The 26,891-nt window shown below is 35.3% G+C and overlaps 3 protein-coding genes across 4 annotated transcripts in view; 2 read left to right on the top strand and 1 right to left on the bottom strand.

Moving 5' to 3' along the window:
• The window catches only part of LOC125659626 (2'-deoxynucleoside 5'-phosphate N-hydrolase 1-like), a 370,196-nt gene that overhangs the window by 95,248 nt on the left and 248,057 nt on the right, over nt 1–26,891 (top strand). The gene's annotated exons all lie outside the window — the stretch shown is intronic.
• On the bottom strand, nt 9,534–18,403 carry LOC125659080 (uncharacterized). Its single transcript, XM_048890629.2, has 4 exons — nt 17,974–18,403; nt 17,037–17,145; nt 11,539–11,609; nt 9,534–10,198 (listed from the first exon to the last, which is right to left on the bottom strand). The coding sequence occupies exons 1-4, from the start codon at nt 18,044–18,046 to the stop codon at nt 10,149–10,151; spliced, it is 303 nt and encodes a 100-aa protein (XP_048746586.2). The 5' UTR covers nt 18,047–18,403; the 3' UTR covers nt 9,534–10,148.
• Nucleotides 14,499–16,810, top strand: LOC125659075 (uncharacterized). 2 transcript variants are annotated; one of them, XM_048890620.2, is made up of 5 exons: nt 14,499–14,898; nt 15,118–15,252; nt 15,401–15,476; nt 15,650–15,714; nt 15,811–16,810. In XM_048890620.2, exons 1-5 carry the CDS (start codon nt 14,563–14,565, stop codon nt 16,171–16,173), a joined length of 975 nt encoding a protein of 324 aa, XP_048746577.1. In that variant the 5' UTR covers nt 14,499–14,562; the 3' UTR covers nt 16,174–16,810. The 2 variants fall into 2 exon arrangements, with proteins under 2 accessions (XP_048746577.1, XP_048746578.1); XM_048890621.2 differs by lacking the exon at nt 14,499–14,898 and having other exon boundaries at nt 15,082–15,252; nt 15,811–16,637.

Below are 26,891 nucleotides of genomic sequence, written 5' to 3'. Positions count from 1 at the left end.
GGGTAGTGTACCTGACAACTGGTCCTGGATAGTTTGGTGGGTAGTGTACCTGACACCTGGTCCTGGATAGTTTGGTGGGTAGTGTACCTGACAACTGGTCCTGGATAGTTTGGTGGGTAGTGTACCTGACAACTGGTCCTGGATAGTTTGGTGGGTAGTGTACCTGACAACTGGTCCTGGATAGTTTGGTGGGTAGTGTACCTGACAACTGGTCCTGGATAGTTTGGTGGGTAGTGTACCTGACAACTGGTCCTGCGTAGTTTGGTGGGTAGTGTACCTGACACCTGGTCCTGGATAGTTTGGTGGGTAGTGTACCTGACACCTGGTCCTGGATAGTTTGGTGGGTAGTGTACCTGACACCTGGTCCTGGATAGTTTGGTGGGTAGTGTACCTGACACCTGGTCCTGGATAGTTTGGAGGGTAGTGTACCTGACAACTGGTCCTGGATAGTTTGGTGGGTAGTGTACCTGACACCTGGTCCTGGATAGTTTGGTGGGTAGTGTACCTGACAACTGGTCCTGGATAGTTTGGTGGGTAGTGTACCTGACAACTGGTCCTGGATAGTTTGGTGGGTAGTGTACCTGGTCCTGCGTAGTTTGGTGGGTAGTGTAACTGACAACTGGTCCTGGATTGGATTCCCACGCAGTTTTCTTTTTAATCAATTCTCGACTTGTCCTACAGCAAATAGCTCCTTTATGAAGTTGCGTTCATTTTTACACAAAGTTCACGCATGGAAAATATATTTACATTCAATCCGTTTTTCCCCTTACATTGTCACTAATTAAAAGTTAAGACTAATTTGACATAAAAATTTAACTTAAGATGCAATACTACCGCGCTCCATTCAGTTTGTTAGTGTGATGGGGCCCGAGGTACATTATCTCAAATAAAACTAAAAGACGTTTCTTAGATGATAGAATAATAGACTTGATTTTATGATCAGTCATCACAGTTGTCTGGAGATATATGGATTATTCGTATGTATATTCATATAACGCCGGGCTAGTGCGTTCTCTATCCATTACAATCAAAAGATATCAGTCCCCGCTTTATCTAATTTATTAGTAATCATAATTGATAATACTGGTAAAGATGCGTTGGTCATATTCATAACTTTTTATGTTTGATGTGTTTAATCAATTAATTAAATTGAGTCCGGATATTCAAATGGAATTGTCGGCTGCAATTCGTGAGAATAACAAGCTAGAATGCTCTGATATCTAACAGTATGAGTAATGAAAATAGTCCACCGTTCTATCTATCTCATTCGTTTAGAACATTTATTAAAATGAAGTATCCGATCTCCACTGTGCAAACTGTTGTGTAGGTATTGTGTGATGAATTCAACTTTTCCGATTTTGGTTTCGGTGAGAACTCCCGTCTTATTTCTCTACGTATAGTAAACAACTCTGCCTTTTTTATCGACCACTTTTTATATTCAATGTCACTATTTTTTCACTTTTTATACCGTTTCCTGAGGTTTGAATGCAAAGTTGCTTTTGTTCCACTTCCTTCAATACGTGTACTAAATTTTTTACTTTAAAAAATTGAGTTTTCTCCCTTTTACTGACTCGGGTTTGAAGAATATTTCACCCAGCATGTAACAGCTGTTGGTGTTATCAATGATACCCCGTAGCAGTGAGATTTTATCCATCACAGCAACGCCCGACTTCAGTTTATGAATTTAGTATATACACAAAATTCCCTGGCTCTGTATCATACAGTATTTTCACTGTGTAAATCAATCATAAATACACAAAGATACGTTATTGAATTGAATTTTGAAGGAAACAAGAGGCCCATAGGCCACATCGCTCACCTGAGTCACCTTGGCCCATATCTGAAGACTTTCCATATATATTTGCATGTAAAACCTTGGTCCCTATTATGGCCCAAACTACCCTTTGCAAACTTGAATCTACGCTATGTCAGAAAGCTTTCATGTAAATGTCAACTTCTTTGGCCCAATGGTTCTTTTAAAGCTTTTTTCTATATTTGTATGTAAAACTTTGACCCCCCCCCCCCCCACTTGTGGTCCCATCCTACCCCCAGGGGACCATGATTTGAACAAACTTGAATCTGCACTATGTCAGAAAGTTTTCTTGTAAATATCAGCTTTTCTGACTCAGTGGTTATTGAGAAAAAGATTTAAACTATATATTTGTATGTAAAACTTTGATCCCCCTTGTGGCCCCATCCAACCCCCGGAGCCCATGATTTGAACAAACTTGAATCTACATTATGTCAGGAAGCTTTCATGTAAATCTCAGCTTTTCTGGCTTAGTGGTTCTTGAGAAGAAGATTTTTAAAGTTTTTCCCTATATATTTGTATGTAAAACTTTGATCCCCCCTTGTGGCCCCATCCTACCACCGGGGCCATGATTTGAACAAACTTGAATCTGCAATATGTCAGGAAGCTTTCAGGTAAATTTCAGCTCTTCTGTCCCAGTGGTTCTTGAGACGAAGATTTTTAAATGACCCCACCCTATTTTTGCATTTTTGTGATTATCTCCCCTTTGAAAGGGACATGGCCCTTCATTTGAACAAACTTGAAAGCCCTTCACCCAAGGATGCTTTTGGCCAAGTTAGGTTGAAATTGGCCCAGTGGTTCTGGAGAAGAAGTCGAAAATGTGAAAAGTTTACAGACAGACGGACAGACAGACAGACGGACGCCGGACAAAATGTGATCAGAATAGCTCACTTGAACCTTCGGTTCAGGTGAGCTAATAAAACGATCCACCAAAAGGCTGAATGCAAGAATAAGAATGAATTCAAGAGGAAAATTAACCCATAGATACACATTTTAGCAATAATAGAATTAAAATCTGTATTTATAACATTGATTTTGAGTAACCACGATTTTCACCTCTAATGCTGAACGCCTAGCCAAAAACAAAAAAAAACCAAAAAACACCGAAAAAAAAAGAACAAGAAAAAAAACCCAAAACACACACACACACACAAAAACAACAAACAAAATAAACAAAAAAACCCACACCAAAAATTTTGTTTATAGATTTGAACATGTGACCTTGAAGTTTGAATTTTCAAAACTATAGCCTTGCTCATAACTTTTGAATGAGGAGTGATACATGTTTCATGTGTACACATTTCTTGTAACAAGATCTTTCTTTTGATGCCAAAGTTTTCGACCTTGTAACTTTGACTTAGGATTTTGACCTGTACTTTTAAGAAAACTTAACCTGGGCAGTATCTCTTGAACTGTGTAAGGTAGGGTTTTCATATTCTGTTTATAGATTCCTTACATTTCAAACAAAAATCGTTGACCTTTTGACCTTGCTTTACGGTTATATTGTGAGCTTTGAAGTTAAGTAAGGGCCACAATAGGGGCGGGGGTTTAAAAATTTTCATGGGAATAAATATTTGAAAAATATTAGAAATACATTTACAACTGCAGGGCTAAGGCGAATTAGGTGAGCGATGTGGCCCATGGACCTCTTGTTTATGAAGTTTTTTCCCAGTCTTGCTTGCATACATGTACCACTGGCTGATGATAGAATTCCAATACATGTACCACTGCCTGATGATAGAATTACAATACATGTAACACTGCCTGATGATAGAATTACAATACATGTATCACTGACTGATGATAGAATTACAATACATGTAACACTGCCTGATGATAGAATTACAATACATGTATCACTGACTGATGATAGAATTACAATACATGTAACACTGACTCATAATAGAATTACAATGCATGTATCACTGACTAATAATAGAATTACAATACATGTAACACTGCCTGATAGAATTACAATACATGTATCACTGACTGATGATAGAATTACAATACATGTATCACTGACTGATGATAGAATTACAATACATGTAACACTGCCTGATAGAATTACAATACATGTATCACTGACTGATGATAGAATTACAATACATGTAACACTGACTAATGATAGAATTACAATACATGTATCACTGACTGATGATAGAATTACAATACATGTATCACTGACTGATGATAGAATTACAATACATGTATCACTGACTGATAATAGAATTACAATACATGTACCACTGACTGATGATAGAATTACAATACATGTACCACTGACTGATAATAGTATTACAATACATGTATCACTGACTGATAGAATTACAATACATGTATCACTGACTGATGATACAATTACAATACATGTACCACTGACTGATGATAGAATTACAATACATGTATCACTGACTGATGATACAATTACAATACATGTACCACTGACTGATGATAGAATTACAATACATGTATCACTGACTGATGATAGAATTACAATACATGTATCACTGACTGATGATAGAATTACAATACATGTACCACTGACTGATGATAGAATTACAATACATGTACCACTGACTGATAATAGTATTACAATACATGTATCACTGACTGATAGAATTACAATACATGTACCACTGACTGATGATAGAATTACAATACATGTATCACTGACTGATGATAGAATTACAATACATGTACCACTGACTGATAATAGTATTACAATACATGTATCACTGACTGATAGAATTACAATACATGTATCACTGACTGATGATAGAATTACAATACATGTATCACTGACTGATGATAGAATTACAATACATGTAACACTGACTCATAATAGAATTACAATGCATGTATCACTGACTAATAATAGAATTACAATACATGTAACACTGCCTGATAGAATTACAATACATGTACCACTGACTGATGATAGAATTACAATACATGTACCACTGACTGATGATAGAATTACAATACATGTAACACTGACTCATAATAGAATTACAATGCATGTATCACTGACTAATAATAGAATTACAATACATGTAACACTGCCTGATAGAATTACAATACATGTACCACTGACTGATGATAAAATTACAATACATGTATCACTGACTGATAGAATTACAATACATGTATCACTGACTGATGATAGAATTACAATACATGTACCACTGACTGATAATAGTATTACAATACATGTATCACTGACTGATGATAGAATTACAATACATGTAACACTGCCTGATGATACAATTACAATACATGTACCACTGACTGATGATAAAATTACAATACATGTATCACTGACTGATGATAGAATTACAATGCATGTATCACTGACTGATGATAGAATTACAATACATGTAACACTGACTGATGATAGAATTACAATACATGTACCACTGACTGATGATAGAATTACAATACATGTACCACTGCCTGGTGATAGAATTACAATACATGTACCACTGACTGATAATAGAATTACAATACATGTATCACTGACTGATGATAGAATTACAATGTCTTCCTCATCAAACAATTCGAATTTTCAGTATAAAATGAAACAGCGCCGATATGCAGATGATATTGTATTTTGTCCGGATAGGACCATTTGCAAAAGCGTGACTGTGCGTTAGTCACAATACGCCGTCATGCCATCAAGCAACGTGCCTTCGCACTCTCACGCCAAGAAGTAACGCGCCTTCGCGGAGACAAGCAACACGCCTTCGCGCTCTCACGCCAACAAGCAACGCGCCTTCGCGCTCTCACGCCAACAAGCAACGCGCCTTCACGCAGACAAGCAACGCGCCTTTGCGCTCTCACGCGAACAAGCAACACACCTTCGCGCCGTCACGCCAACAAGCAATACGCCTTCGCGCCGTGTTGCTTGTTGGCGTGACGGCGCGATGGCGCGTTGCTTGTCTGCGCGAAGGCGCGTTGCTTGTTGGCGTGAGAGCGCGAAGACGCGTTGTTTGTCTGCGCGAAGGTGCGTTCCTTGTTGGCGTGAGAGCGCGAAGGCAGTTGCTTGTCTGCGCGAAGGTGCGTTGCTTGTTGGCGTGAGAGTGCCAAGGCGCATTGCTTGTTGACGTGACGACGTGTTGTGACTAACGCGCAGTCACGCTTTTGCAAATGGCCCTATCCGGACACCATAATATTGTGATTAATTGTTAAGATCAACTGAATTTAAAAATTGTAGTCATTTGTCTTAATGATTGTGTCCCTGCACTACTGAATCTTTAAGGAATCTCCTGTACAGCCATAAGCTGTTGAACCTGATATACAGTGCGTACAATGTCAATCATCAGCTACAGGTATATTCGATATTTGGAAGATTTCGCACGTATTTTCCTGGGCTATTAACGATAATCAATATAATAGCACTGGGCTTTTCAGATTTTCTCTACAAAATGTATAGGTTCACTAAAATTAGAGTTTTGAAAAGTTGTATCTTTTAATTTGAATAGAGGACTGCCGTTTGAAATACATGTACAAACGAACACTTGATATTAAGAGGACTTGGGTGTAGTTAAAAATTGACTAAATTTTGCATGAAATCTTACAGACAGTCTGAGAGTGATGAAATCTTACAGACACAGTCTGAGAGTGATGAAACCTTACAGACACAGTCTGAGAGTGATGAAATCTTACAGACACAGTCTGAGAGTGATGAAATCTTACAGACACAGTCTGAGAGTGATGAAATCTTACAGACACAGTCTGAGAGTGATGAAATCTTACAGACACAGTTTGAGAGTAATGAATTTAACTCTGATACACAAACATATTATATTAGATGTAACATTTGTTCTCTACCAATTAAGTACTAAACAATTAAGGGTGTTAAACATGTGTATTCATTAAGTACTAAACAATTAAGGGTGTTAAACATGTGTATTCATTAAGTACTAAACAATTAAGGGTGTTAAACATGTGTATTCATTAAGTACTAAACAATTAAGGGTGTTAAACATGTGTATTCATTAAGTACTAAACAATTAAGGGTGTTAAACATGTGTATTCATTAAGTACTAAACAATTAAGGGTGTTAAACATGTGTATTCATTAAGTACTAAACAATTAAGGGTGTTAAACATGTGTATTCATTAAGTACTAAACAATTAAGGGTGTTAAACATGTGTATTCATTAAGTACTAAACAATTAATGGTGTTAAACATGTGTATTCATTAAGTACTAAACAATTAAGGGTGTTAAACACGTGTATTCGCGAAAGGTATCAACAATATCTCGGCCATCAGTAATGAGAAGCTGATGACGTAAACAAAGCTATATTATATATAAGTTCATGAGAAGCTGATGACGTAAACAAAGCTATATTATATATAAGTTCATTTCCTCGATCATCTATGTGGCGATTTATCCTTGTCCCAGTATGATTATGAATTTGATCTGAGTTAGCAAGAGGAATATCTCTAATAATATCCTGTACAATAAAACTTTTATTACATAACGAGCCTTCATAACACCACAAATTAATACTATTACATGTACATCAAATACTCCATAATATACTACCTGGCAGTCGGCGTGTTTGAAGATGGAATGTAACATGCACAAAGATAAATGCCATTCTGACACCCCCCCCCCCCCCATTTTACTCAATTAAAATCCTTAACAGGAAATTAAGTCAAACCATCTATTAGATTGCTGCCATATTACCTAAATGTAGTATACATATAATAGGATTAGTTTTAAATGTCTTTCAAAAACAGCTGGTTTATTCCATGTGCAAAACTTTCACCACCTTTTCAGTAAAATACTTTTATGCTACATGTATTTTAAGAATTAGATTAAATAATACAAAGATACTATAAAAAAAAAAAAACCCACACACCCACACACCCAAAAAGAGAAAGAAACAATAAACGAGTATTTTACAATAGATGTCTTTCCACTTCGTCCAAATACAAATTCTACACATTACACAGGTAAATGAGAATGCGGTGTAGTTAGAGAACAAAAGAAACACAAGTCACCACTCAGGTGTGACTACACAAGATAAAACGCTTAGATTTGGAGCTAAATAGGAATAAAGCTTGGAAACTGTACAGTATGGATTCATACGCGTTCTAAAACAAGATACGATGATGTGTGGTATGAACTGAAACCCCTCAAAACGTCAATAAATGCAGCGAAATTGGAATTTTATTACATGTCCTTTTATCCAATGTTCAGGTGACGGTGTTGTATTGAATGATACCTACGCCTCTTGACACGGGTTCTAGTCATTTCAGCCTGTCTATGTGGAGTTCAATAGCAATAAAGCATCAAAGATATTAGATTCATTGTAAATGAAATGTATAAATAAACTGCCCAGTGATTTTCTTCTTTCGCTGGCGGTGACAAAATTAGGGAATTCTGGGTTAATTGTATTTTAAACTTTTTTTTCGTGGTACGTTATTCTAATTCCTTCTTTTAGAAAAGAGTGAGTGTGTTTCCGACTGCTGTCCATGTACTCCATCAGTATCATGTGCTCCATCAGTATCATGTACTCCATCAGTATCATGTACTCCATCAGTATCATGTACTCCATCAGTACCATGTTCGCCTTACATGTACTCCATCAGTGCCATGTTCTACTTTCATGTACTCCATCAGTGCCATGTTCTCCTTTCATGTACTCCATCAGTGCCATGTTCTCCTTTTATGTACTCCATCAGTACCATGTTCTCCTTTCATGTACTCCATCAGTACCATGTTCTTTCCAAAATAAACACACACACACACCCAAAAAGATAAAGAAACAATATTACGAGTATTTTACAAAAAATGCCTTTCCACTTCGTCCAAATACAAATTCTACACATTACACAGGTAAATGAGAATGCGGTGTAATTAGAGAACAAAAGAAACACAAGTCACCACTCAGGTGTGACTACACAAGATAAAACGCTTAGATTTGGAGCTAAATAGGAATAAAGCTTGGAAACTGTACAGTATGGATTCATACGCGTTCTAACACAAGATATGATAATGTGTGATATTGTCGTATTTTGTCGAATATTATCAAACCTAAGAGTGGAGAGGTTCCTGAAAATTCTGATTTCATGTTCCGATATCATTGGTATCAAAAGTTCAAATTTTGCTCTCAGAGTATAAAAAATCTCTTTAAAATGGCGCCTCCTTTTATTGTCCCTCGCATCATCTTGGTGTAAGTTTATCAATTTCACGACAGCATGCAATGAAGTACTAGTAGAGGGTTTCAAGCCTTAACACTCTATGGCTGTAGAGGATTACTAGAAAGTTTGAATTAGTTCTCTATATTGTACACTTGTAGGGAGATGGCGTCCTAGTACTGTAACACAACTTGTGTTCAATCAAATATATTCCATTTTTCATAAACCCACAATCTTCGTTTGTGGGTCAAAGGGGCTTAATAATGCAAGAGGCTCCAAGGAATAAATGCTGCTCTTGCTGATATTGATTTTCTTTCACCTCCCATCATGTCAATAGCCATTCATCTCTCAATGTATCCGTTTGCTAATTCATGACACTCCCATACGTCAATGTATCGTTACAGAAGAGAAATGTGGCGGAATTCGATATATTTACGATCTTCAACCCGTACAAATAATATGATTTTACACCTGTAGCCGATGAGATATGAGATGGACAAACTTGACAATTATTTCTAAAGAGAAATAGAGAGAAATGCATGTAGGGATTAATGAAAAATTCTTAACAAATTGTTAAACAAATGTTTTATTGACCTTTACAAATCGAAAAATACAAATTAATTTTTGAATAAAATAGCAGTTTTAACATCAAGCGAGAACATTTATACTAATAGTGAAGTTGCGAATAGAATCATGATTGCCAAAATAAAATTTAATCTACACAATAAAACTTCAAAAGCAGTTCTATAGAGATTATACAGCGGATACATTAAATTCTAAAATATTAATTGACAATGCTAAAACAATTACTAGATATGAAACCAAACTTCACGCTCTCTAGATCTAGATTTGACATTCAACAATTATAGCTTCGAGTTTCACATGTAAGAGAAGTACTAATACCAGTACTAAACACTGTACATATTATGTCTTTACATTTGATACATGGCATGTGCTGTATATTTCAACTCAGCAAATTAACATGCTGAACATATCCAAGTATTCAAATTCTTTTTAAAAAAAATCTACAAAAATCTACAGCACCGAATTAAAAACAAATGTCCTTCATGAAAAAAAAAATCGTCTAAAAAGTTTCAATAGTAAGTATACAAATGATGTAGGACAGGCACTATCACACCCTCACTAGACCTTGCCCTGATTACATTGTTGTTGTCACTTAGGTTCACTGGGGGGTGGGGCTGTATACCACGCCTGGGGTGCTGCGCCTCCGCCCTAAAAACAATAAAACATCGAATTCAGCAAGCCCAGTAAAGCTAAAGAGGAGAGGGCTGATAAATAGGAAAGAGAGGAGAGAAAATATCCAAAATATGTATCGAGCATAATTCAAAGCATCGAAAATAATCCGAGTTCAGATCGCTTGTATTACTTTAGATGGTTGTATGAATTTCCACTTACAAGAATCAAAGCCACTACAAGGATCATGTTAATTGTTTTATAGCAGGCCGTATAAATTCTTTCCCTCCAGAGCATGTTCCAGAATAGGTAATTTTATGATGATGACGATGGCCGTGTTTGGCTGTATTCTGTTGAGTGGTTTTGTCAATACATATTGAGTATTGGAATGGTTCAAATTTAATGTATAATTTGTGAAATACAAAATTCTGTATGAAGGAATGAATTCAGTACTTTACACATAAAAATATCGTACATGTACATTTAGAATTTGATTTACATACTCTACTTTCGGTTTTTCATTTCAAATTACACGCGGAAAATCTCCCATGAAATGTGACTAATCATCTGCTTTTGTCACGACATTCTAAGAGTATCTTTTTTCCAATGGTCAAAACTTTTATCACCTGATTGACATGTTTACATTTAGCTGAAAACAAAGAGTGGGTATCGCATTTCATAAAACAAAGTTGGTATCGCATTTCATATTTTGTATCTTGATATCATTCGTGCTTCTGTCTTCCATTGTAAATGTAGTTGAAATGTTATGCAGTCTTCAAATTTCGTGATTTGTGTTAAAAATACATGGCGACATAACTGGTAACTAAAGTCATCATGACTATCAACAGTTTGTCCCGCTAAATATCTCTGAGTAAAGAATATTTTTAGAGTTGCATATTCTCAAGGTTTTGACACCGTTTTGACAGTCCCAGCGGTTCAATGATACCCCTTCCAGCAAAGTAAATGTGGTGAACATTCTAGAGAAAAGGGTTGATTACATGTATGTAAGAATGTTAATGGTTGATGGGCGACGAATAACAACCAATCGCGATAGATCACGTGAGTGATTCAAGGATACCAATAAATACATGCATTTGATCTAGTAAAAGTATTTCTGTGGAATGTCATAACAATCAGCAAACTCAAAGAATTTTATCCGGTTAGAAATTTGAACATTTCATTGTTTGTAATATACAGAAATAACAGAATGGGTCTAAAGACTGGCTTTGTTTTTAAAACAAGCTTTTCGTGTAATATTCTTATCGAGTTCCAGATCTATTGTGTTTGATCTGAGGCACACAACACATTGTATATAGAGGCCTTTCATTATATCACGAGAAGAGTGCTTATTTAAACAAGCTTAGAATACGTGTACTTACTGCAACAGATGCAACAGACGACCACACACACTATCAGGATCACCAGACCCACTATAGGGCCAATTATGATTCTATAAAAAAGAGAAAAAATGCATTGTCTAAAGCATCGACTATGAATCATTCTACAGTAGCTAGGAACCCGTATGTATTGAACCCCTTGTGGGGATCACAACAAGCGGCCAGTAACCCCCCTCCTCTCCGCCGGTCTGAGTCACTAGAGTATTCATTCTGCGTAAGAACGAACCCCTGGTTGGGAGTTGAACTATGTTCAATCTCCCTGGGTCATCACGCACTTTTCTGCGCAGTAATTTGTATTGATTTGTATAGTGGTCGTCAGCGGGGGTTCTGTGTCAGTTGATTTACTCCTAGGAAAATAAACATAAACTTTTATAAACATCCGCCATTAAATAATCCATGTAACTTTTCTGAATTAATCTAATTTTGATAATTGACATGTAAATAAATGCAATGATATTGTATTCAATTCAAAGATTTCGATCAAATTGATACTGATAGACATAGAAAAATAAAAGATAAGTTGAAAATTGTCGTTTGTAACGCAGCGTCACCTATAAACATTGATAGGGAAACGAACGACAACTGCACACAAGCCCTATTGACACCGTTGCGCGAAATATCGAATATGGTGCGAAACCTCAGAAAATTTACAAGAAATAACTCTACAACATTGTGTATGTGTATATATTTGGTTTTTTTAAAATGTGATATAAAAAATGCTAGATGTTACATGTAGATTGAATTAAAACACGTCATTCCCAGTCAACAAATTTCGATTGGGATCGGAATACGAAATAAAATTTCTTATATCCGGTGGCAAAGTGAAACTGCTTCATGCTTCAAGTTATTGAATTACGTAGTAATTGCACGTTACACATTAGAGAACTGTTCCTTTTAATAAAGAAAGTCACAAAATAGATACAAAATGAGTGTACCTTATTCATTACTGTTACCGAGCTTTCGTCGACTATAATCTCGAAATGGCGTGTTTCGCTGCGCTTGATGACGGTAAGGTCCACATTTTCTACGTGAGTAGTGTGATATTTGTTTATGAATTTTTTGCGCATACATGGTATGTCTCGGCTAGGAATAATGGAAACTTTCTCACCTATGTATGTAAAGACATATTAATCTCTATTTTTAAAAATGTAGAACACTTTTATCAAATGACAATGTTTGAAAACGCTTAGAGCCCCGATGTCAGAATTTCCTTTTCCAAGACATCAATATGTCAAATTCATTATCCTGTTTGAATAGTATGTACCATATTTTGTACCAATTATCCATTTTGAATTCCCTATTACAATGGGATTTTGCTGCACTCTGTAATGTTTGAGTGGATGTCATGAGTGTGTGTCAAACAGAAATTTTAAGAGCATGGGATAAGGTGCTGCCATGTATTACTTCACTATCAAAGTTTAACCCAGTTGCCACAATGTTGAATTTATGCTACAAAAAGGATTGGAAATTGCTCTGGTCAAAACACATTGTTTATTTGTCTACAGATGAAAGAGACATGAGGATTCTCCCTCACAAACTGAAAAAAAATAGTTATGGATGTTGTACATGTATAGTTTATTAATCACTATAGATTTCCAGCATCACAAGTCTGATTCCACTATATGCTTTCCATACTGTCAGGTTCATTCACCCCCTGTTTGAGCCACAGTATAATATCCCAAATACCTTGGCAATAAATAATATTATTTGACTAGTGTTTCATTTTTAGCGGAGTTGCGATGAAGTCGAACTCGGCTTATGATCTGATGAAGTGCCTTTGGGCGGGCAGGCGGGCACGCATCAACATTTCATTTCCGCACCATAGCTCTTGAGCAAATTATAGGATCTCATTCAAACTTAGATGGATTGTCACCCTCAGTAAGATGAGGAAGCCTATCGATTCTGGGGTCATTAGGTCAAAGGTCAAGGTCACTGGCTATAAATAGACTGAAATATGGAGAAAATTTTGTTTTCCGCACCATAGCTCTTGAACGAATTATAGGATCTCAATCAAACTTAGATCGATTAAGTAAGACAAGAAGCCTATCGATTCCGGGGTCACAAGGTCAAAGTCACAGTGGCTATAAATAGACTGAAATTTGGAGAAAATTTTGTTTTCTGCACTATAATTTTTTAACAAATTATAGGATCTCAATTAAACTTAGATGGATTATCGCCCTTGATGAGACAAAGAAGCCTATTGATTTTAGTCAAGGGTTAAAGGTCAAGGTCACAAAGGATTTAAGTCGGCTGAAATTTATGTTCGCAAAATTTTGCTCCCTGCTTGATAATTCTTGAAAACTTTTCTGCCGGTTCCCTCTATGCCCATTCCTTGCGCAACTCGGCTTGTGCATTTCCGATGCCCGACAATTTTTAATTTTTTTGCATTTCATTTATTTTGAGTTATTATACAATTATTTACCATTCCATTGATCCTCTACAGGACTGTAGTATACTCAGGTGACAGTTTAGCATATTGGACTACCTTTTCAAGTAATGAATCCTTAGAATTAGCTATAACAAGGATTAAACTTGAATGTATATATACAGGGGAAAAACTTCTTCATAACTGCAAGGCATTGATAACCATATTGATTTGAATGTTTGGGCCATAATATGTGGTCACATTTTTCATGAGAATATAAAGGGGTGAAATTCTAGAAAACAACAACACGACTTCAGTTACTCGAGGAGCGTTGTGGCCCATGGGCCTTCCATTATCCATGTTTGCTGTTGTAACGCTTTGAAAAACAACAACAGTTGATTTGTATCTAAAATCATGATAATATTCAGTCATTTATCCCCCTACCCTTCCAGTACTATCTTTTCTAACTGAATTTCCACAATGTTCAACTCCCACGAGTACTTTAAAGGGAACGTATGGTCAAAAATTTAATTTTGATATGTGAAAACTGGTACCTTCTAGAAAACAAAACCTAGCATAGAAAAAATAATTGCTGCTGATAACAAGATATAATCTGTCATTTACACTGAAAATTCAGCTGTATGGGAGAATCTCTTATCATGGCGGCTGATGACGTACATGCGGCAATTCATTACCGCTGCTGTGCCTATAGGGATAGCATTAATGGTTGCAGAGTAACACACTTTCCAATATCTATAATAATGCCTGAGTGTCAAGCGAAATTTTGCACTGTGGTTAGAGGAAAAGGAATATCTACCTTTAGCATCCCCAATCCCCAAAAAAATTATGAACTTTGTGCAAGATGGATCCATAACCTAGGAAATGCAAAATTAAATCCAAAAACATTTGTTTTTTCAAGAGATAAAATTGTATGTGAACGGCATTTTGAGAAAGATTGTTTTAAAGAGGATATAAGGGTAAGTACCAAATATATTTTGCTTTTTTTTCTCAGTAAATGTATAAATAATCAGTGTTTATTTACAACCTTAAAAACTTTAACTTATGATCATTTTCTAATTTGATTTAATTCAATTTATTTTGATATCCTTATCCAGTGAACATTTTTGTATTGGCTAGAGATGAAGGATAAACACTGTATTCTACTTATTCTTTAAGTTAAACTAATTTTTATTTAGGCTAAAATAATGGGATACACACCAAAGAGAAAACTATTAAAAGAAGATGCACTGCCTACAATATTTGATGACAGCAAGCCCAAGAAAATAAGGGAAAGTAGTTCAAAAAGATATGAGAAAAAGGAAAAGCAGGAGGTAATACTTTCATAAATCATTTACAGCACTTCACTTTCACAATTTGTATTAAACCATTTCTTTAATGGCAATGTACAAGTAAAGATATGAAGTACAATACATGTATATATAATTAAAGGTCATTAAAAGTATTTTTCATTTTTTTAAGCTAATCAATCGTCTTCTGGAAAACACATGTACAGAACCTTGTGACCAACCTGGACCATCAACATCTAAGGAAACGGGTAATTTGATGCATTGCTCTATTAACTGATTAACAGAGTTTTACAACCAGGGTCATTTCAATTCCCCTTGTGCCGTTAATCTTTCAAGTCTTGACATTTACGCGGCAATTAATGCAGAGGGGTAGTGATAATCAACTGATTTGTTCTGTATACAATCCTTCTTTTGTAAACAGATGTACCAATAAATCAAAGAAAGAGAAAACTACCAGGAAAAATAAAATCCTCCAAAAAAATAAAGGTAAAAATTGTTGTGTGAAATACATGTACCTTTAATAATGAAAATTCATTTCTTTAATTTATGAAGTAATTTTGATGTTATCATATATATTTTCAGCTCAATGAAGACATGGATATCCCAGTTTTTATCCATACTGAAGATAAATCAACTTCCTGCAACATAGAGATCGAATTGCCCAATCATTGTTCAGCATGTGTGCTAAGGAATGATCCAACGATCTCAATATCAGATCATGCTTATTTCAAAACTCCAACTCTCACATCTACACCTATGAAAAAGCCTGTCACAGATTCCTTACAACATGTACATTCTCTGCGACTTGAAAGAATGTCACAATGTCCACAAGAGCACCAATTTTTATCATTTCTTCTGTCATTTTCATCAATCCATTCCAAATCACTAGTGTTTTCATTTGAAGCTGCCAATAATTCCTCTTCATTAAACTCGGGCTCATATTGATATCCTTTGCAGTCAGACATGACCAGCTGCTTTCACTCGGAGGCAATTGCCCGGTATACGTCATAAGCAGATGGGATTGTGGGAAATATCTTAAAGAGCGATAACTTTATCTTGCAAAATGGCAGCCTCCAGCAGCTGATGTTTAGCTCTATTTATGAGCTGATTTCTACACAACTGATTACAATCAGATAAAAATAACCAGTGGGATTAATTACCAACTATAAAGTATTTAAGATGTGAATTTTTTTTTTTATACCATACGTTCCCTTTAAGTACTTTGATTTCCTGGGTCATTCACTTTTCTCCTTTAACTTGCTAGTATTCCCAAGTGTTTCAATGGACCAAACCATGCAAATCATTACACATATCCACACTTGTGTGTATGAAAAGCTTTCAAATTACTGTGACTAGGTTTATGAGTCCACAAATTAACATAAGAGCTAACGGTTCTGCTAAGAATGGATTAAGCGAAAATTGTTACCGCTGGGGCATGATGATATTATTCGCTCCGCGGAGCAAATCAGTTTGACATGCTTGGTTTATACTGTTAACTATTGACTTTTTATAATCATGCATTTATTCCGTTTATAAAAGCAAAAATCATTCATTCACATTTACGGAATAAATGCTATAAGTCCGTAGAATACATGCTAATTCGCTCCGCGGAGCGAATAACATGATTATGCCAACAGCAGATTTATTTTGTTGATGATCGCAGTCAGTACAAATTGGTCGAGGTTTCAACTGAAAACGCGAGGACGCCACCTTTTGTTGAACGGAATGACATAAAACCTCGCAACATGGACATCCTGACTGGTAACCCCGAGGCAGTCAGCGAGAAAAATAAACAATGAAAAGCTTACGCTAAGTGTAAACATGTGGATGTTCCCGTGCAGATGTAGCCTGAAGGACAGCAGTATATCGTCCCTTCACAGTAGTGGTAGTTAGCGGGACAGGCGAGGTCGCTAAACGCTGTAACGAACAGAAAACAATGGATCAAAGCATGACACACACTCTCTCTCTCTCTCTCTCTCTCTCTCTGTATGTGTGTGGTGTGTGTGTACGTGAGATCTAGGTCGCACGAAGAGCGGGGTCTGTAGCAATAAACTTAAAGAAACCCAGGCAATGCCGAAACTCAATGATTCAGGTTCCGCATTTGTCTCCCGTAAATCTTGCGTGCTCACAGGTGACCTCGTATTGCGAAATGGCGGTTTTATCTGTTCCACAAAACCCTACAGCCGCTAACGCTTTCATTTCTTAATCTTCTTACGCATCTAACCGAGGTGCATACAACAACAGAAATAATCTCTGTCAGTTTTAGTACTTCTGAATGATTGTTATTTATTTTCATTGTTATAATTAATTGCTTAACCTGTACCCCCCCCCCCCCCCCCCGAGGGCCCTTGATTGGTGAATAAACAATATAATATAATCACTCCTACACGTCTTTAATTATGCTCTATTACATGTATATCCACACACCAAAAAAAATTATCCGTCTTCCAAAAAGACAGTCGTGAACCTGTTTTTGTTTGATAAGACACACTTTACTACACGAAGAAGCGCCTGCGGATGTGTAATGTTTTATCCAGGCGTTCTGCTGAACTCTCCGTGACCTCTAGTTAATGGACTGGCATTGTATGCTATATGTGTTGATTTAACAAATTCTTTTGAAAGAAAGACCAAGACTTAAAAAATTGATGTAATTAGTTGATTCCATAGATGGGTGTGTTTTCTGCAGTATATCATAACAATTATGCAAAAATAAGAACGAATCAATGAAGTATTAAAAACACTTACCTTCAACTTCGCAGCTGAGCAAAATCACACACACGCATAGAAAACTCAAACATACAAGTGGCTTCATTGTCATAATAGAATAATTATTAAAATTGTTGTTTCTGTTGTGAAAGACTACGAAAGCGGCAACATTCACATTTCCAATTAACACACCGCTAGGTGGCGTAGCAAAGCCAATTGATCGCGCCCTCTCGCATTCCTGAGCAGTACTGCGAATTATCCCTGACCTACAATCGACATCTTATATAGAAACAGATAACGACTATTAGTAAATTCATTCTTATAATGAATGCAGTTTCAAAATTGTATAGGCCAGTAGCTCAGAATTGTGGTAATGACTCAAGTCCGATAATAAACATGGCCTGGGTAAGATAATTCCGAACAATATCCGTTCGTTCATGCATGCATGTTATAGAAATAATCTAATTCTGAGATAGCGAGTATGCGGATTTTATACTGGGTCGTTCCATGGCCGACATCATTCAGTGTATTTGATAAAAACAAGAGGTTCACAGGCCTTATCGGTGCCCTGAATACTAGTGAAAGAGTATAGCTACTCCCATGGGCTATGAAATCTAGAAAAAAATTTCCTGTTCTGAATATCTAAGCTAAATTCTAATGTTCACCAACAGTATAAAGCAGATATGTTCTTAATACTTCACTGCCCTCAAAAGTGCATACACTGATTAAAGGCTTTAAATAATAGATGGATTATCTCCCTCATGCATAGCTCTTATCCTTAGACGAATTTGGCTCCACTTTTTTTGGCACGCTGTTTTTGGCTATAATAGCTCTAAAACTTCATTGTTATTTCGGATTTCAAACATTTCGGTTGAGCATCACTGAAGAGACATTATTTGTTGAAATGCGCATCTGGTGCATCAAAATTGGTACCGTAGAAGTTTTACATTATGACCCCTGGGTCGAGGCCTCTGCTGGTGGACTGTTAGTCCCCGAGGGTCTCTACAGCCCAGTAGCTAAGTATTTCGTTACTAGCTTGAAAATACGGATGTATATTTAATTGCTGTTATAAAATTTAGAAATTCACTTCAAAATTAAGGATTATCTCCCTCATGCATAGCTCTTATCCTTAGACGAATTTGACTCCACTTTTTTTGGCACGATGTTTTTGGCTATAATAGCTCTAAAACTTCATTGTTATTTCGGATTTCAAACATTTCGGTTGAGCATCACTGAAGAGACATTATTTGTCGAAATGCGCATCTGGTGCATCAAAATTGGTACCGTATAAGTTTTACATGTTTTAACATTGAAACATCAAAATATATAATTATGACTAATTTGGACTCATCCTAAAGTCATAACCCTGGGTTGTGAAATTCACCAATTTTTGTACATCCTTTTCTGCTATTCCCAAGTATGCATTTAGATTTTATACAGTATCAGCAAACTTACACATAAATACTATATACTAAGTTTGGCCCCACCCTGGGGTCAAAACCCTTACTCTGGGGAAAATCAAATATACAATTTTGGTAAAAGACTACCTGCTATATCCATTTAGTATCAATAGCACTAAAGAATTCATTTAAGTGTTTTACACATAAACACTATATAACAAGTTTGGCCCCGCCCTGGGGTCAGAAATCCTACCCCGGGGATCATGAAATTTACAATTTTGGTAGAGGCCTTCCTGCTCTACATCACTATGCAATTAGTTTTTCTTACATGTGTGTGGTTCTTGAGAAGAAGATTTTTGAAAATTGGTCATTTTTAGGCAGTTTTTACTCTGCCCCTAAAGCCCCAGAGGTGCAGGAATCCTGAAATTTACATTTTATGTTCCCTTTGTTCCAAACATGTTTCATACCAAATTTGAAAAGAATTGGAATGATAGTTATCAAGAAAAAGTAAAAAATGTCTATTCTTCACACATTTTATAACTGACCATTTTGGCCCCACCCTGATACCAAATTGCCTACCCCTGGGGTAATCAAATTTACAATTTTGGTAGAGGACTACTTGTTCTTTCTAAATATCTATTTACTTTCAATTTAGTATCAATAGCACTAAAGAAGATGCTACTTTAGTGTTTTACACATAAACACTATATAACAAGTTTGGCCCCGCCCTGGGGTCAGAACCCCTACCTCGAGGATCATGAAATTTATATTTTTAGTAGAGGCCTTCCTGCTTTACATCACCATACATTTAGTTTTTCTTACATTTGTGTGGTTCTTGAGAAGACTTTTTAAAATTGGTCAATTTTGGGCAGTTTTTGTCTCGCCCCTTGGGCCTCAGGGATGCTGGAGTCCTGAAATTTACAATTTATTTCCCCTTGTAACAATGATGCTTCATACCAAATTTGAAAAGAATTGGACTGGTAGTTATTAAGAAGAATTTTTTTTTTTTTTTTTTTTTTTTTTTTTTTAAGAATTAGCGAAGTTTATTCATACTTCAAAGTGCCCTTACAATGTTCAAGGCATTCGGGCGCATGTCTTGATAACAAGAAAACATTGCTATATATATATAATCGCATCACAATATATTACAAATTTTTTCAAACATATCATTGAAATCTATATGTAGCTTTTTGTATACATAAGAGTACATCTTTAAAGAAGCTTTAACATGCATGTATATATTTTCGGTACTTTCTTCAATTTCTTTGATTCTACAGTACATCTTGTATTTGTAAATAACAGTTGCTATAGTAGAAATTACGTTATTCAAAATGACAATTCTGTAGTTCTTTTCAAAATAAAATCCAATAAGAATGTGTTTCCATTTGATGTCAAATTTGACAACCTTTGCCGTTATTTCCCATATATGCTTTACATTTTCACAAAAATCAAGTGTTCATTGTCTTCAACATTTTCTTTACATAATTCACACATGTTTGATTCGGTTTTCTTTATTTTCATGAGAAAAGATTTGTTACATAGAAGATTATTGAGAAGTTTAAAATTAAATTCTGCTGCCTTTTTTTTTCATACATATCTACGATTTTGTGTTTGTAAATGAGACTCCAGGAGGGTTTTTTAATATTTAAAGTTCTGCTATAGTAGAATTGATACAGGGGGGTATGAAATTTCCTTTGAACAAAAATGGTATACATCTTTTTCGATGATATATCAGTTATTTCAAGAGTTTTTTTCATTGATGTAATTTCAAAGATGAGTTTCAAGCGCATGTTTTGATAGGGTAAATCTTGAAAATTCAAATTTCTTAGCTTTCTAAAAATATTACTCATGATTTTGTATTCGCATAGAATATTTCTTTTTCTCTTAAGATTATCGTAAAACCATTCAATGGGTTTAATACCATTTTCATCAACAATATCAACCACATATCTTAAACCATTTTGTATCCAATTTTCAAAAAATACACATTTTCCTTTATATTGAAAAAGTTTGTTACACCACAATGGTTGACATAGAACTTCATACAATTTCATATCATTGATGTCCTGGCATCTTTTGCATGAATTGAAAAATATGAATAATTCAGTATAGAACTTGTTGAAATTGCTAATTAGTTCAAAATCATTCACAACTGTAGCATTTGTTTTCAGTATATGTATATTCGATATCAATATTTCTTTCAATACAAAAACTATTTAAAAAATCCTTTAAACTGGCATTGGAGGAATATATCTTCTCCACCCATGCTGCCTTTAATGACTTTATTTTGGATTCAATATCAACTAAATTGATACCTCCTTTAGATATTTTCCCAATCATCGTATTTCTTTTAATTCTGTCCTTTTTGTTCCAAATAAAATGAAATTTTTTTTAGTAAGATAATTGATCTTTTGGATAATCGAGTATAGATGCTGTTTATATAAATTTTGATATAGCAAGATTATTGATTAGACACACCTTTCCAAAAATTGTTAATTTTCTTTTTTTTCCACGATTCAAAAAGCTTTTCTACATCATCTATCTTTTTGGTCCAGTTATTTTTATAACATAAATTTTTGTCATGCCCAATATGTATACCTAATACTCTTACACATGTGTCATTCACTGTAATACCATCTATATCTGCATATTGACCCTTCAGTGGTCCTAATAAAATGCACTCTGTTTTTGAAAGGTTTAATTTCATACCAGAGAACTTACTAAAAGTATATTGATTTCACTAATCGCTGATTTTACAGAAGTAATATCTTTCAAAGGTAATGTACAATCGTCAGCATGTTGTAATGTTTTTACTTCACAGTTCATACCTTTCTTTTTAAAAGCATGTATTTCGTCATTATTACGTAATCTAATTGACAGTATTTCAGCAACAAACAGAAAAATTATCGCCGAGATCGGACACCCTTGACGGATGCCTCGCATCATTGTACATCTTCTTGAGAGCCAATTATTATTTTTAAGTCTAAAAACAGGATTTTTGAATAGAATTTGAATCCATTTGAAGAAGTTAAAAATGTTAAAGGACACAAAGCATGTTTCTAAACTTTTTCATTTTTTCAGCAAAATTAACTCTTTTTATGCCTAAAACTACTTTAAATGTGTTTTAAATGAAATATTTTGCGTAGTTTTCAAGTTGGAAAGCGATGAAATTCAAATCTTGCGATATGCATATTTTCGTTCGCTAGTTTACGCGCCATTATGTGTGACGTCATATGCGCCCTCGGGTTTGAAAACATCTATTATAGCCATTTCATAAACAGATTAGATTTAATCGACAAAAAACCAATTATCTCGTTAACGGCTTGTAAGTAATAATGCATTAAGATGTTTTGTGCCGTGTTCGGGTGTACTAGTTGTCGGTGGAAAGGATTTAGACTGAGTATTTTTCAATTTTTCGAAGGAAGGTCTAGGTACGAGAAAAAAGACGTGGATAATTTTTTTGTTGGAGCAAGAACTTTACCTTAAAAAACACACCCAGTCACCTTTTCAAACACCGCTTGGACATGGACCCTGATAAACTGCGAGAAAATGGATATATCGAAGCTATAAGCACTGGTAGGCCTATAGCATACATTCTGTTTTGCTCTTCAAATTCAATACACACTCGGATCAACTGACCTTCACCTTGTAACAACATATATCGACGATACAATGTAACTTCTACCAACTGGTAGATTTACAAACAAGGGAAAAAAATTAAAGATACAAAATAATTGAACTTTTAATTATACAAATAATAGAATATTGTATTTCCTAACTTTAAATTGAATTATAAAATTATTTCCTTATTGAACTCGTAGCATCTTGAGTGCGTCAGTTGGCTATAAAGCCGTGCTCCCACTTCGTACTTCCTAAAGACGTGCAGATCACAATTCAAAAATAGTAATAAGATTGCTTTATCAAAATAAAATAATGTGATTACCACTTTAAATTTGAATATTTGTATTGATTTGTGTGTGTTGTCTTTTTCTTTCATTCCGAAATGCACGCGTGACAATAGCTTGGCATAGGGCCTAGTTGTCAACAATTTAACGTATCATAATTTGTCTAATCCAAAAATAATGATTGCACTGTTTATTTTAGAAAAACAGCGTCAATTACAGATGTATAAAGTAATAACATCCCTAAACAGTTTGTAGACAGCGACCCATATAAACATTATTTACTCACAATATTGCCGATTTCATACACGCTTTACTCGCTATATTTGGGTATTTACATCGTTATATGTGTGCACTGGTGGCGAACACATATAAAACTCGGACAATTTGTCAACATCGATTTAAATGTTGCCCATGGTAAATAAATTAGGCCCCTAAAAGTTGAGTTTTTAATAATATCTCGCAATACTTTCACAATCCGAAGGGCGCATGTGACGTCACTGTACCACGTGACTACCTACCTAATTAACTTGACTTTTTGAAATAGGGGCTTAGATTGAAGTCTGTATTGTGGTTAAAGCTGACATGAATTAATAAATACGTACACCTTTCTCATCTTATCCGCCATGTTTCTGTCAGGTAGCCTAATTTACTCAACCCGTATTTACCCCAAATGTGATTGTCACACCTGAGTGATTTTTCTAGGTGGACTCGACCAGTGCACATCTCCGATAGTAATATATAGGGAATGCGAAACAAATAAAATCTCATTTTAAAACATTATGCTTTGCTCAAAATTACAAAATATTTATCGTATACCAATGCAACATTCCGAAAGTTTAGATAATTTAGGGAAAAAATGCCACAAAAAAAAAAAAAAAAAAAGCTTTTCTTGCATACTTGCAAGTGCATGCAAGTATTTGCAGTTTCTTATGAAATAAATGCGGAGAAATCATTTGTCAAATACATACTCATAGAATGGAATAAGCAAAGAGCATAAAATGTATTATTTATATCAATTCTTGCAAAATACAGGTCCATGCCATATGCATTATATGTAATGCACATGGTGTATTCGCCAAAAAAAAAAAACCCACCGTATCAAATACGGACGTCTATTCAACAGGTATCGGAGATGTGTACTTACCGAAAATATTAGATTCTCTTTATTCTGATAAATTCACGAAACAAAATGATAAACTCCATTTGTATCTCGTTAGAACTTTACAACACGTTGTCATTCCATTATACAGACTGCAACACACTTCACCCTTGCCAAACAGGGTGTCTTCAATCAGGGGAGATGTCAGAGTCGAACATTTTTCTTGTATTGAATGCTTGTCTGTTCGAGGTTTTGCAGTTTACAGAAATCGGGAATCTAATCATATACACTGAGCATCTGGTGGGATATATTGCGTACTCAATTTAAAATTTATCGATGATTATATACAAATTTGGATATACAAATAAGGGAATAATGATCGAAAATATACATCTGTTTAAAAATGCGGGTATTACATTTGCAATCCATAATAAACAGTTGATTACACAAAGACACATATAAAAGGAAATGTATAAACGAAAATATAGTTTTATTGTTTCTTTGGGAACCACATAATTATTTACGGTCTCTGTATGTCCATATTCATTGATTGAACAGGAGAGAGAGAGATAGAGAGAGAGAGAGAGAGAGAGAGAGAGAGAGTCCTACTTCGATGTACAATATATCATTTCACAGAAGGAAAGAAAATTGATCACTGATATAATGGTAAGCTTACAAGCATTAAAACATTCCAGCTATTTAAAAATTTGTTATTGACAATATATTAAAAACTTACAGGAGTTGATGTTTATAATTGAATTCATTACAAATGAAAAAAAAAATATCAGTTTAAACTGTGCATGTAGAAAATACTGACTTTGTATGTTAGAATAACGGAAAAAAGTAAATTGTCAAAAAAGTGGGGAGAGCAGACCAGCCCAGCCTCCCTGCCCACCCCAACCCCCTGTGTACGTGCCTGAAACAACATATCAATTCGTGTTGAAAGAAAGGTGCATATCTGCATTTCATTAAATTCCAAAGGAGCTCGAATTTATGTGTTCCCCTATTAATTATTTTGTATGCAAGATTCGTTCCCGAATTTAGAATCATGCTTTCAGTCAGAGCAGAAATGAATTCATTTTGAAGTACATCTAGTTTCAATGCAAATGTGGGGTTCCTTCTTTTAATTTCATCAGACCCATTAGAACCCCCTCCCCCACACTATACAGCTTTGTTTTTATTGATATCTAAATCGGCATATGAATCCGGATATAAATTATATAGTGTTTTTTCGTGATCATATAGATATCGATACTAGAAAATGTTTATACTCTTGCCTTTTGCATATCCTACTAATGCATTACAGTAGATTGACACTGTATCATATCAAATAAAACCTCAACACGAATTTTAATGATTTATGAATACTAACATCTTATCGAATACATTTGAATTTGAAATTTAGACGTACAGCGGTATGTCTATTTTCAGAATATATCCATTGCGCCAGATCTACGAAATGAAAATAATCCTTATGGCATGTTACAGAAACGTTAAAACACACATATGCTATAGTCCTGCAATGCATGCATGCGATTTTTTTGAATACATGTATTTATGTATTCGTGAATGAAGTTCCTACGCTTAAAACTATCTTGGCCTTTATGCATTTTGTTTTGTGATTTTGGTTTACCATTCCTTACACTGTGTAAATGAAGGAAAACTTGGTAAAGGGTGCAATTCTACACCATACAATTAGTATGCATGCATGTGTTGAAAAGCAAAATCTACATGTAATAACCACACACGTATCGTCATTTTTCAGGGGGGGGGGGGGGGTACAACAGGAAGAGAAAAAATGGAAAATTGGATTCTTAAAAATTTCTTGCCATTCAAAATAATAATTAAAAAAGATGAATGAAAACAGCAATAAAATAAAACAAAGAACCCAAACAAACCAAGATGTTTTATCCGATGTTCAAAGTCCTAATGTGGGGGTGAAGGGTTAAAAGAGTTTTTTACTTTGACTGCCTCAATAATTTCCCCCTACACTTCATTTTCTTCCATCGTTGGGGGTAGGGTGGGGTGGTTAGAGTCCTCTACTATGAGTGCCTCATAATATCTTCATTTTCTTAATTGGTGGTGGTGTGTGTCTTCTACTATTATATCAGAACTTTCAAGCTGGGGTTAAGTTTGGGTGGGGGGGTGTCACCCAATATATTTTTTACTTGCATTACAAAATAACGGCCTCTCACTTCTGTCGGCGCGGGTTCGAAACCCGCTCGCGCTCGTAAGTGAGAAAGTTTCCCAGTTTACTTTCGGAAGGTCGGTGGTCTCTTCCCAAGTACATTGTATCTGGTTTCTCTCTTCCACCAACAAAAACTGGGCGCCACCAGATAACTGAAAAATTGGTTGAGTGTGGCGGAAAACATCAAAAAACAAACAAACAAAATAACAAAACAAAAAATGGATATTGTTATCAAAGGTGGGGGACAGACACTCTTGTCCCCTCTCCTTGATTCTATGTACCTTTGTACTTGACCTTTGTATTTGGGAGAGCTACATAGGCTATGCCTGTTGTCCAATCTTGTTGAGTTTCTCAATAAAATATGT

The sequence above is a fragment of the Ostrea edulis genome, chromosome 9, assembly GCF_947568905.1.
Source record: "Ostrea edulis chromosome 9, xbOstEdul1.1, whole genome shotgun sequence".
Lineage (NCBI taxonomy): Eukaryota > Metazoa > Mollusca > Bivalvia > Ostreida > Ostreidae > Ostrea > Ostrea edulis.
Note: the sequence above shows the minus strand (reverse complement) of the source record. Positions and strands in the feature narration are given on the sequence as shown.